The sequence below is a fragment of the Salmo salar genome, chromosome 05 (assembly GCF_965601325.2).
Source record: "Salmo salar chromosome 05, fSalSal1, whole genome shotgun sequence".
Lineage (NCBI taxonomy): Eukaryota > Metazoa > Chordata > Actinopteri > Salmoniformes > Salmonidae > Salmo > Salmo salar.
In genome coordinates, this window is record NC_138295.1 from 17,715,172 (window position 1) to 17,728,311 (window position 13,140).

The 13,140-nt window shown below is 42.4% G+C and overlaps 1 protein-coding gene across 1 annotated transcript in view; it reads right to left on the reverse strand.

Moving 5' to 3' along the window:
- LOC106604362 (monocarboxylate transporter 8-like) overlaps window positions 1-13,140 on the reverse strand; it is a 43,357-nt gene that overhangs the window by 13,568 nt on the left and 16,649 nt on the right. Inside the window, exons 2-4 of the mRNA XM_014198918.3 lie at window positions 7,752-7,896; window positions 5,523-5,760; window positions 5,120-5,374 (exon numbers count right to left, since the gene is read on the reverse strand). Coding sequence (XP_014054393.1) covers window positions 5,120-5,374; window positions 5,523-5,760; window positions 7,752-7,896 — 638 coding nt within the window. The remainder of the gene's footprint in view (window positions 1-5,119; window positions 5,375-5,522; window positions 5,761-7,751; window positions 7,897-13,140) is intronic.

Consider the following 13,140-nt stretch of genomic DNA (forward strand, 5'->3'; position numbering starts at 1 on the left):
ATGATTTTGTCCCAAATACAATACTTTAAGTTTTTTAAATATTTAGGACTAACTTATTCCTTGCCACCCATTCTGAAACTAACTGCAGCTCTTTGTTAAGTGTTGCTGTCATTTCAGTCACTGTGGTAGCTGACGTGTATAGTGTTGAGTCATCCGCATACATAGACACACTGGCTTTACTCAAAGCATGTCATTAGTAAAGATTGAAAAAAGTAAGGGGCCTAGACAGCTGCCCTGGGGAATTCCTGATTCTACCTGGATTTTGTTGGAGAGGCTTCCATTAAAGAACACCCTCTGTGTTCTGTTAGACAGGTAACACTTTATCCACAATATAGAAGGGTGTGTAAAGCCATAACACATACGTTTTTACAGCAACAGACTATGATCGATGATGTCAAAAGCCACACTGAAGTCTAACAAAACAGCCCCCACAATCTTTTTACCATCAATTTCTCTCAGCCAATCATCAGTCATTTGTGTAAGTGCTGTGCTTGTTGAATGTCCTTCCCAATACGCGTGCTGAAAGTCTGTTGACAATTTGTTTACTGTTAAAAAGCATTGCATCTGGTTAAACACTTTTTTTCAACAAAAGTTTACTAAGGGTTGGTAACAGGCTGATTGGTTGGCTATTTGAGCCAGTTAAGGGGGCTTTACTATTCTTAGGTAGGTGAATTACTTTTGCTTCCCTCCAGGCCAGAGGGCACACACTTTCTAGTAGGCTTAAATTGAAGATGACGGAAAGGTGTCTTGTTGCTTTCAAACCAAGCCCCTGGAAACATACAAACACTGTGGGGTTGGAAGCAGCCAAACCAAGCCCCCTGGAAACATACAAACACTGAGGGGTTGGTAGCTGCCAAACCAAGCCCCCTGGAAACATACAAACACTGTGGGGTTGGAAGCAACCAAACCAAGCCCCCTGGAAACATACAAACACTGAGGGGTTGGAAGCAGCCAAACCAAGCCCCCTGGAAACATACAAACACTGAGGGGTTGGTAGCTGCCAAACCAAGCCCCCTGGAAACATACAAACACTGTGGGGTTGGAAGCAGCCAAACCAAGCCCCCTGGAAACATACAAACACTGAGGGGTTGGTATCTGCCAAACCAAGCCCCCTGGAAACATACAAACACTGAGGGGTTGGTAGCTGCCAAACCAAGCCCCCTGGAAACATACAAACACTGAGGGGTTGGTAGCTGCCAAACCAAGCATCCTGGAAACATACAAACACTGAGGGGTTGGTAGCTGCCAAACCAAGCCCCCTGGAAACATACAAACACTGTGGGGTTGGAAGCAACCAAACCAAGCCCCCTGGAAACATACAAACACTGAGGGGTTGGAAGCAGCCAAACCAAGCCCCCTGGAAACATACAAACACTGAGGGGTTGGTAGCTGCCAAACCAAGCCCCCTGGAAACATACAAACACTGTGGGGTTGGAAGCAGCCAAACCAAGCCCCCTGGAAACATACAAACACTGTGGGGTTGGAAGCAGCCAAACCAAGCCCCCTGGAAACATATAAACCCTGTGGGGTTGGAAGCAGCCAAACAAAACAGCAACAAAAAAAAAACACTGAATAACGCCTCAAAGGCGCAGTAATTTATTGCATGTGATCATGGATTCTTTCTGTTCCCATGTTGAAATCACCTTACATAGAGGACATTGATTTTAATCTTGGTGAAGGGATTTCAATGGAGAAACTGTCACACCCTTAACTGTTTCATCCGTTGCGTGTTTGTCTCCACCCCCCACCAGGTGTCTCCCATTTACCCCATTTTCCTGTGTACTTATACCTGCATTAACTGTTGGTCTGTTGCCAGTTCGTCTTGTCAAATCTTACCAGCGTGCTTTCCCGTATCTCTAGTTTCTGTTTTCTAGTCCTCTCGTTTCTGACCATTCTGCCTGCCCTGACCCTGAGCCTGCCTGCCGTTCTGTCCCTGATGCTGCCTTGGATTACTGACCCCTGCCTGCCCTGGACCTTCCGTTTGTCTGCCCCCTATTTTGTAATAAACATCTGCGATTCAAACGGTCTGCTTCCTGTGTCTGCATTTGGGTCTCATCCTGAGTCGTGTTAGAAACTGGAATTTGTTCTCCTTATAACATTCCAAACTTCTGTAACCATTCTTTGGAATAACACATGTTTTCATCCACGTCCTCCTCTCAGAAGACCCGTAAACAGTGAAGCAGGAAGGGGCGGAGCTATAGGTGAATGATTTCTCTCCTCTCCTCTCCACCCAACACCTGAATCTGATCCAAAACACAAAACCCTCTGAAGTCCTTTCCTGACCAGAAGCTTCTCTCCCCTATCAAGTTCATGTGAAATGTTTCCTCTGCTTTGATACTGCACTACATGGCACCAGAATAACATCAAGGGCCATAGGATACCCATGTTTAGGGCTGACCTAAAGCAAAGAGCTTCCTGAGTCAGTTTAGCAGCATGGGCGCTCACACAACAAAAGCCGGTGGCTTTGTTTACATCTGGGACTGGCTCTGGGGCCTGAGAAAACAGGACAGGCAGTGGGGAGGCTGCCTAAACATCTAAGATGTAGCAGAACGTCACACTACACATCTACCGCCCCCTTCTCTTCCCTCCCTCCCTCCCCTACTCTTTCCCTTCTTTCTACTCCTTCCCTCCCTCCTTTTTTCCTTCTGTCCTCCTTCCTCATCCCTCCAGGAGTTTTCATAAACATACTGCTATGACAAGGTTTCTCCTTGATACTCCTCACATCACCATGCAACAATGTCACTAGTAGAGGTCGACCGATTATGATTTTTCGACGCCGATACCGATCCCGGTTATTGGAGGACCAAAAAAAAGCCGCTACCGATTAATCGGCCGATTTTTTATTTTATTTATTTATTTGTAATAATGACAATTACAACAATACTGAATGAACACTAATTTTAACTTAATATAATGCATCAATAAAATTAATTTAGCCTCAAATAAATAATGAAACATGTTCAATTTGGTTTAAATAATGCAAAAACAAAGTGTTGGAGAAGAAAGTAAAAGTGCAATATGTGCCATGTAAAAAAGCTAACGTTTAAGTTCCTTGCTCAGAACATGAGAACATATGAAAGCTGGTGGTTCCTTTTAACATGAGTCTTCAATATTCCCAGGTAAGATGTTTTAAGTTGTAGTTATTATAGGACTATTTCTCTCTATACGATTTGTATTTCATATACCTTTGACTATTGGATGTTCTTATAGGCACTTTAGTATTGCCAGTGTAGCAATATAGCTTCCGTCCCTCTCCTCGCTCCTACCTGGGCTCGAACCAGGAACACATCGACAACAGCCACCCTCGAAGCAGCGTTACCCATGTAGAGGAAGGGAAAAAACTACTCCAAGTCTCAGAGCGAGTGACGTTTGAAACGCTATTAGCGCACACCCGGCTAACTAGCTAGCCATTTCACATCGGTTACACCAGCCTAATCTTGGGAGTTGACAAGCTTGAAGTCATAAACAGCGCAATGCATTGCTAAGGGCTGCTGGCAAAACGCACGAAGGTGCTATTTTGAATGAATGCTTACGAGCCTGCTGGTGCCTACCATCGCTCAGTCAGACTGCTCTATCAAATCATAGACTTAATTATAACATAATAACACACAGAAACACGAGCCTTAGGTCATTAATATGGTCGAATCCGGAAACTATCATCTCAAAAACAAAACGTTATTCCTGTTACATTGCACAACCTTCAGTGTTATGTCATAATTACGTAAAATTCTGGCAAATTAGTTCGCAACGAGCCAGGCGGCCCAAACTGTTGCATATACGCTGACTGCGTGCAATGAACACAAAATGACACAATTTCACCTGGTTAATATTGCCTGCTAACCTGGATTTCTTTTAGCTAAATATGCAGGTTTAAAAATATATACTTCTGTGTATTGATTTTAAGAAAGGCATTGATGTTTATGGTTAGGTACAGTCGTGCAACGATTGTGCTTTTTTCGCAAATGCACTTTTGTTAAATCCTCCCTGTTTGGCGAAGTTGGCTGTCTTTGTCAGGAAGAAATAGTCTTCACAGTTCGCAACAAGCCAGGCGGCCCAAACTGCTGCATATGCCATGACTCTGTTTGCAAGAGAAGTGACACATTTTCCCTAGTTAAAATAAATTAATGTTAGCAGGCAATATTAACTAAATATGCAGGTTTAAAAATATATACTTGTGTATAGATTTTAACAAAGGCATTGACGTTTATGGTTGGAGCAACGTGTACCTAAGCGATTATATGCAACGCAGGACAGGCTAGATAAACTAGTAATATCATCAACCATGTGTAGTTAACTAGTGATTATGATTGATTGATTGTTTATTATAAGATAAGTTTAATGCTAGCTAGCAACTTACCTTAGCTTCTTACTGCATTCACGTAACCTCGTGGAGTGCAATGTAAAGCAGGTGGTTAGAGCGTTGGACTAGTTAACCGTACGGTTGCAAGATTGAATCCCTGAGCTGACAAGGTAAAAATCTGTCGTTCTGCCCCTGAACAAGGCAGTTAACCCACCGTTCCTAGGCCGTCATTGAAAATAAGAATGTGTTCTTAACTGACTTGCCTAGTTAAATAAAGGTCTAAAAAAATTAAAATTAAAAATATATATTTTTTAAATCGGCCAAATCGGCGTCCAAAAATACCGATTTCCGATTGTTATGAAAACTTGAAATCGGCCCTAATTAATCGGCCATTCTGATTAATCGGCCGACCTCTAGTCACTAGCTACTTATTTTAGATAAGTGGGTCTGTCTGACACAATATGACAACCTAACCCAACACACAAGGTAACCTAACACACACAACAATATTACAGATTTCCTCTGAAGTTGACTTGGTGAACTTTTGGTTGGAAAGTTTAGTTTTCCAACATACAGTAACATGCCAATCAAGGTGACACTAAAATCAGTAAGGGCGGCATTATTTCCCCTTGCAAAAACAGCAACATTCTAAATGGAAAGGTTACACATCATAAATTGTGCTGCAGATTATTATAATTCTATCATTATAATTTCACTCACAGCACAGGTGTCTCTGAAAACGGTGCCCTAAATACAACACAATATCAAGAACATGGTAAAATCTTCAAGAAATTATATTGATGGTCCCTGAGCTCTTACCAAGTGGATGTAGGGCACAAAGTAACCCAGCACGGCCGTAGCAACCCCGAACGCCCACACCCGGTAGGTGACGATGTGGAACACCTTCAGGTTAAAGGCCTTCCTGACCTGGGTCAGGGCCCTGCTCCAGCGGCTGCCCCGGGCAGTGGCTCCTTCCTGAGGTGTTGACCCGACGGGGCCCCCTGGTCCTGGTGGTCCCATTGGAGCTCTCTGGGGCAGCAGGGGTCTGAAGGTCAGGGCCAGCAGGGCCTGGACCTGTTTTGTTGATGAGAACGAAAATAAACACTTGTTCAAAGATGAATTTAACGTTTACTTCAACGAGTCACATCATTAAAAAAAAATCTGTAAGATGTAAACAAAAAGACAGTGTCATGGATGATCACTGAACACATCACAACAGTACCAGCATGAAGAGGCTGAGGATCTGGAAGGTACTGCTGAGGCCCAGCGGCTCCACCACCTTGGTGAGCAGCACTGGGAGGCCCATGGAGAACAGGCTGCTGCCAGCCGTCACCACCCCGTTGGCCAGGCCCAGCCGCCGCCGGAAGTAGTGGCCAAGGATCACCAGGGAGGGCTGGAAGGCAAAGGACGAGCCACAGCCAAACAGGATCCCATAGGTGAAATACCGCAGGCTGAGGGACCTGGGCGGGCAGGGGTAGAGGTACAGTTGAAGTCGGAAGTTTACATACACCTTAGCCAAATACATTTGAACTCAGTTTTTCACAATTCCTGACATTTAATCCTAATAAAAATTCCCTGTCTTAGGTCAGTTAGGATCACCACTTTATTTTGAGAATGTGAAATGTCAGAATAATAGTAGAGAGAATGATTTATTTCAGCTTTTATTTCTTGCATCACATTCCCAGTGGGTCAGAAGTTTACATACACTCAATTAGTATTTGGTAGCATTGCCTTTAAATTGTTTAACTTGGGTCAAACGTTTCAGCTAGCCTTCCACAAGCTTCCCACAATAAGTTGGGTGAATTTTGGCCCATTCCTCTTGACAGAGCTGGTGTAACTGAGTCAGGTTTGTAGGCCTCCTTGATCGCACACGCTTTTTCAGTTCTGCCAACAGATATTCTATAGGATTGAGGTCAGAGCTTTGTGATGGCCACTCCAATACCTTGACTTTGTTGTCCTTACGCCATTTTGCCACAACTTTGGAAAAATGCTTGGGGTCATTGTCCATTTGGAAGACCCATTTGCAACCAAGCTTTAACTTCCTGACTCAAGTCTTGAAATGTTGCTTCAATATATCCACATCATTTTCCTGCCTCATGATGCCATCTATTTTGTGAAGTGCACCAGTCCCTCCTGCAGCAAAGCACACCCACAACATGATGCTGCCACCCCCGTGCTTCACAGTTGGGATGGTGTTCTTCAGCTTGCAAACATCCCCCTTTATCCTCCAAACATAACGATGGCCATTATGGCCAAACAGTTCTATTTTTGTTTCATCAGACCAGAGGACATTTCTCCAAAGAGTATGATCGTTGTCCCCATGTGCAGTTGCAAACCGTTGTCTGGCTTTTCTATGGCGGTTTTGGAGCAGTTGCTTCTTCCTTGCTGAGCAGCCTTTCAGGTTATGTCGATATAGGACTCGTTTTACTGTGGATATAGATACTTTTGTACCGGTTTCCTCCAGCATCTTCACAAGGTCCTTTGCTGTTGTTCTGGGAATGATTTGCACTTTTTGCACCAAAGTACGATCATCTCTAGGAGACAGAACGCGTCTCCTTCCTGAGCGGTATGACGGCTGCGTGGTCCCATGGTGTTTATACTTGCGTACTATTGTTTGTACAGATGGACGTGGTACCTTCAGGCATTTGGAAATTGCTCCCAAGGATGAACCAGAATTGTGGAGGTCTACAATTTTTTTTCTGAGGTCTTCGCTGATTTCTTTACATTTTCCCATGATGTCAAGCAAAGAGGCACTGCGTTTGAAGGTAGGCCTTGAAATACATCCACAGGTACACCTCCAATTGACTCAAATGATGTCGATTAGCCTATCAGAAGCTTCTAAAGCCATGACATAATGTTCTGGAATATTCCAAGCTGTTTTAAGGCACAGTCAACTTAGTGTATGTAAACTTCTGCCCCACTGGAATTGTGATACAGTGAATTATAAGTGAAATAATCTGTCTGTAAACAATTGTTGGAAAAATGACTTGTGTCATGCACAAAGTATATGTCCAAACCGACTTGCCAAAACTATAGTTTCTTTACAAGTAAACACTGCAAAACTAGTTTTAATTATAATGGGTGAAGAGGTAGGCATTCTCAGTACTGTGCGATGTTCCACACTACCCACACTAGCATAACATAGCACCTAGAATATATATCAAATAAATGACTTCCTTATAAGCAGTAAGTTAGTGTCAATATGGAACAGAGCCTGTGACACCTTAGCATGAATGTGTAATTCTCAGGTCACTGAGGGCAGGACGTGTAAATGATATGACAGGCAAAAGTTGTGGCAAAACATTCAAGGAGAGTTCTAAAAATTGTGAAGGGTTCTAGAAGGGCTCTAGAGTAGATGGGTTATAATAGTTATAGAAGGTGTGGAGTGTTCTAATGATTCTAGAATGTTTGGAGGGTTCCAGAAGGGCTCTAGAACAGAAGGTTCTCTTACGTTGCGAAGGCAGTGCTGAGGAGTCCGATGAAGGCCACAGTGGCCCCGCCCACAGCTGTCTTCCTGCAGCCGAAGTGATCGGTGAACATGGAGACCACCGGGGAACAGAAGAAGATCATGCCCATCGCCAGGGCCCCCACCCAGGCTGGAGGGAGGTAGGAGAGGGGGAGGGAGGTAGAGACAGGTCGGGAAGAGGTAGGGGTGGAGGGAGGGAGGGAGGGAGGGAGGGAGGGAGGGAGGGAGGGAGGGAGGGAGGGAGGGAGGGAGGGAGGGAGGGAGGGAGATTGAAGGTTGTGTGAGATGGGACAGATAAGAAAAAAAGGAGGGCAGGTGGAGAGGGGATGGGGGACAAAGAAAATGGTTAATATAATCTACACATGAATACATGGTTATTTTCAATATTGACACACTCAAAAGGTAAGGTGCATTCGGAAAGTATTTAGACCCCTTGACTTTTCCAATTATTTCTAAAGATTGGAAAGCTGCCGCGGTCATCACCCTCATAAAGGGGTGACACTCTAGACCCAAACTGTTACAGACCTATATCCATCCTGCCCTGCCTTTCTAAAGTCTTCGAAAGCCAAGTTAACAAACAGATCACTGACCATTTCGAATCCCAACGTACCTTCTCCGCTGTGCAATCCGGTTTCCGAGCTGGTCACAGGTGCACCTCAGCCACGCTCAAGGTCCTAAACGATATCATAACCGCCATCGATAAAAGACAGTACTGTGCAGCCGTCTTCATTGACCTGGCCAAAGCTTTCGACTCTGTCAATCATCGCATTCTTATCAGCAGACTCAACAGCCTTTGTTTCTCAAATGATTGCCTCACCTGGTTCACCAACTACTTCTCAGATAGAGTTCGGTGTGTTAAATCAGAGGGCCTGTTGTCCGGACCTCTGGCAGTCTCTATGGGGCTACCACAGGGTTCAAATCCTCTGGCCGACTCTTTTCTCTGTATATATCAATGATGTCGCTCTTGCTGAGGGTGATTCCTTGATCCACCTCTACGCAGACAAAACCATTCTGTATACATCTGGCCCTTCTTTGGACACTGTGTTAACTAACCTCCAAACGAGCTTCAATGCCATACAACACTCCTTCTGTGGCCTCCAACTGCTCTTAAATGTGAGTAAAACTAAATGCATGCTCTTCAACCGATCGCTGCCCGCACCCGCCCAACTAGCATCACTACTCTGGACGGTTCTGAATTAGAATATGTGAACAATTACAAATGCCTAGGTGTCTGGTTAGACTGTAAACTCTCCTTCCAGACTCATATTAAGCATCTCCAATCCAAAATTAAATCTAGAATCGGCTTCCTATTTCGCAACAAAGCCTCATTCACTCATGCTGCCAAACATACCCTCGTAAAACTGACTATCCTACCAATCCTTGACTTCGGCGATGTCATTTACAAAATAGCCTCCAACACTATACTCAGCAAACTGGATGCAGTCTATCACAGTGCCATCCGTTTTGTCACCAAAGCCCCATATACTACCCACCACTGCGACCTGTATGCTCTCGTCGGCTGGCCCTCGCTTCATACTCGTCGCCAAACCCACTGGCTCCAGGTCATCTATAAGTCTTTGGTAGGTAAAGCTCCGCCTTATCTCAGCTCACTGGTCACCATAACAACACCCACCCGTAGCCTGTGCTCCAGCAGGTATATCTCACTGGTCACCCCCAAAGCCAACTCCTCTTTTGGCCGCCTTTCCTTCCAGTTCTTTGATGCCAATGACTGGAACGAATTGCAGAAATCGCTGAAGTTGGAGACTTATAGCTGCCTCACGAACTTTAAGCATCAGCTATCTGAGCAGCTTACCGATCACTGCAGCTGTACACAGCCCATCTGTAAATAGCCCATCCAACTACCTACCTCATCCCCATATTGTTTTTATTAAATTTTTTGCACACCAGTATTTCTACGTGCACATCATCATCTGCACATTTATCACTCCAGTGTTAATTTGCTAAATTGTAATTACTTTGCTACTATGGCCTATTTATTGCCTTACCTCCTTACTCCATTTGCACACACTGTATATAGATTTTTCTATTGTGTTATTGACTGTACTTTTGTTGATCCCATGTGTAACTGTGTTGTTGTTTTTTGTCGCACTGCTTTGTTTTATCTTGGCTAGGTTGCAGTTGTAAATGAGAAATTGATCTCAACTAGCCTTCCTGGTTAAATAAAGGTGAAATAAAAAAATAAATGGTGGTGGCAGTATCATGCTGTGGGGATGATTTTCAGCGGCAGGGACTGGGAGACTAGTCAGGATCGAGGGAAAGATGAACAGAGCAAAGTACAGAGATCCTTGATGAAAACCTGCTCCAGAGTGCTCAGGACCTCAGACTGGGGTGAAGGTTCAGCTTCCAACAGGACAACGACCCTAAGCACATAGCCAAGACAACGCAGGAGTGGCTTCGGGATAAGTCTCTGAATGTCCTTGAGTGACCCAGCCAGAGCCCGGACTTGAACCTGATCGAACATCTCTGGAGAGACCTGAAAATAGCTGTGCAGCAATGCTCACCATCCAACCTGACAGAGCTTGAGAGGATCTGTAGAGAAGAATGGGAGAAACTCCCCAAATACAGGTGTGCCAAGTGTAACCAATGTGAAATGGCTAGTTAGTTAGCGGTGGTGCGCGCTAATAGCGTTTCAATCAGTGACATCACTCGCTCTGAGACCTGAAGTAGGGTTTCCCCTTGCGTTGCAAGGGCCGCGGCTTTTGTGGCGCGATGGGTAACGATGTTTCGGTGGGTGTCAGTTGTTGATGTGTGCAAGGGTCCCTGGTTCGAGCCCAGGTTGGGGCGAAGAGAGGGACGGAACCTACACTGTTACACAAGCTTGTAGCGTCATACCCAAGAAGACTCAAGGCTGTAATCACTGCCAAAGGTGCTTCCACAAAGTACTCACTAAAGGGTCTGAATAGTGTTTTTTATACATTTTCAAAAATGAATTAAAAAAAATGTTTTTTTGCTTTGTCATTATAGGGTATTGTGTGTAGATTGATGAGGGGGAAACAAACATCGAATCTATTTTAGAATAAGGCTGTAACATAAGAAAATGTGGGAAAAGTCAAGGGGTCTGAATACTTTCTGAAGGTCTGAAATGTCTGGACAGTCTATCTAAAGTACAACATGTCTGCTACCTGTCTATGCCCTGTCTGCAACATATTTACAACCCATGTACAACCTCAAACTTTCACAACGAACCCGTTGACAACCTCCAGAAGCCCACGTCTGTGCACTGCAGAAGAACACGTCAGCGCGATCTAACCTGTTCATTTCGACATGGTGCTCATGACCACAGCAGTAAGGTTCACCTATTTATACACATGCTGTAACTGATATCCTGTATAAAACATGCAGTAGGCTTCTCAATAGGGCTCATCTGCATGTAGAAAAATGCTGTACCCTCATTATATAAGCTGTAGAATAACCATTGATCTATAATAATATCATGCTGTACCCTCATTATATAACCTGTAGAATAACCATTGATCTATAATAATATGTTGTACCCTCATTATATAACCTGTAGAATAACCATTGATCTATAATAATATCATGTTGTACCCTCATTATATAACCTGTAGAATAACCATTGATCTATAATAATATGTTGTACCCTCATTATATAACCTGTAGAATAACCATTGATCTATAATAATATCATGTTGTACCCTCATTATATAACCTGTAGAATAACCATTGATCTATAATAATATCATGTTGTACCCTCATTATATAACCTGTAGAATAACCATTGATCTATAATAATATCATGCTGTACCCTCATTATATAACCTGTAGAATAACCATTGATCTATAATAATATCATGTTGTACCCTCATTATATAACCTGTAGAATAACCATTGATCTATAATAATATCATGCTGTACCCTCATTATATAACCTGTAGAATAACCATTGATCTATAATAATATGTTGTACCCTCATTATATAACCTGTAGAATAACCATTGATCTATAATAATATGTTGTACCCTCATTATATAACCTGTAGAATAACCATTGATCAATAATAATATCATGCTGTACCCTCATTATATAACCTGTAGAATAACCATTGATCTATAATAATATCATGTTGTACCCTCATTATATAACCTGTAGAATAACCATTGATCTATAATAATATCATGCTGTACCCTCATTATATAACCTGTAGAATAACCATTGATCTATAATAATATGTTGTACCCTCATTATATAACCTGTAGAATAACCATTGATCTATAATAATATGTTGTACCCTCATTATATAACCTGTAGAATAACCATTGATCTATAATAATATGTTGTACCCTCATTATATAACCTGTAGAATAACCATTGATCTATAATAATATGTTGTACCCTCATTATATAACCTGTAGAATAACCATTGATCTATAATAATATGTTGTACCCTCATTATATAACCTGTAGAATAACCATTGATCTATAATAATAATATGTTGTACCCTCATTATATAACCTGTAGAATAACCATTGATCTATAATAATATCATGCTGTACCCTCATTATATAACCTGTAGAATAACCATTGATCTATAATAATAATATGTTGTACCCTCATTATATAACCTGTAGAATAACCATTGATCTATAATAATATGTTGTACCCTCATTATATAACCTGTAGAATAACCATTGATCTATAATAATATGTTGTACCCTCATTATAAACCTGTAGAATAACCATTGATCTATAATAATATGTGTACCCTCATTATATAACCTGTAGAATAACCATTGATCTATAATAATAATATGTTGTACCCTCATTATATAACCTGTAGAATAACCATTGATCTATAATAATAATATGTTGTACCCTCATTATATAACCTGTAGAATAACCATTGATCTATAATAATAGCATGCTGTACATCTGTGCACAGTAGGGTTAACCTGCACTGCATAGAAACATGCAGAATCCTTAGTTGACCTGCATAAAACATGCAATAGGCTTCTCAATATGGCTTATCTGCATGTAGAAACATGCTGTACCCCACCTTATGTAACCTGTTTAATAACCACTGATCTGGGATAATTATAAAATAACATGCTGTACCCCACCTTATGTAACCTGTTTAATAACCACTGATCTGGGATAATTATAAAATAACATGCTGTACTACATGCTGTACTACCACATCTATTGGTCTGGGGCTGTTTCCAAGGGTATGGAAGTCCGACAAAATAACGGCCATCTTTAAATCGGGTGACCCTGCTGACGTGAGTAACTACAGGCCCATTAGTATACTACCTGTGGTGTCGAAGGTTGTTGAAAAGTGTGTCGCAGAACAACTGATTGCCCACCTCAACAACAGCCTCTTCACATTACACTCCA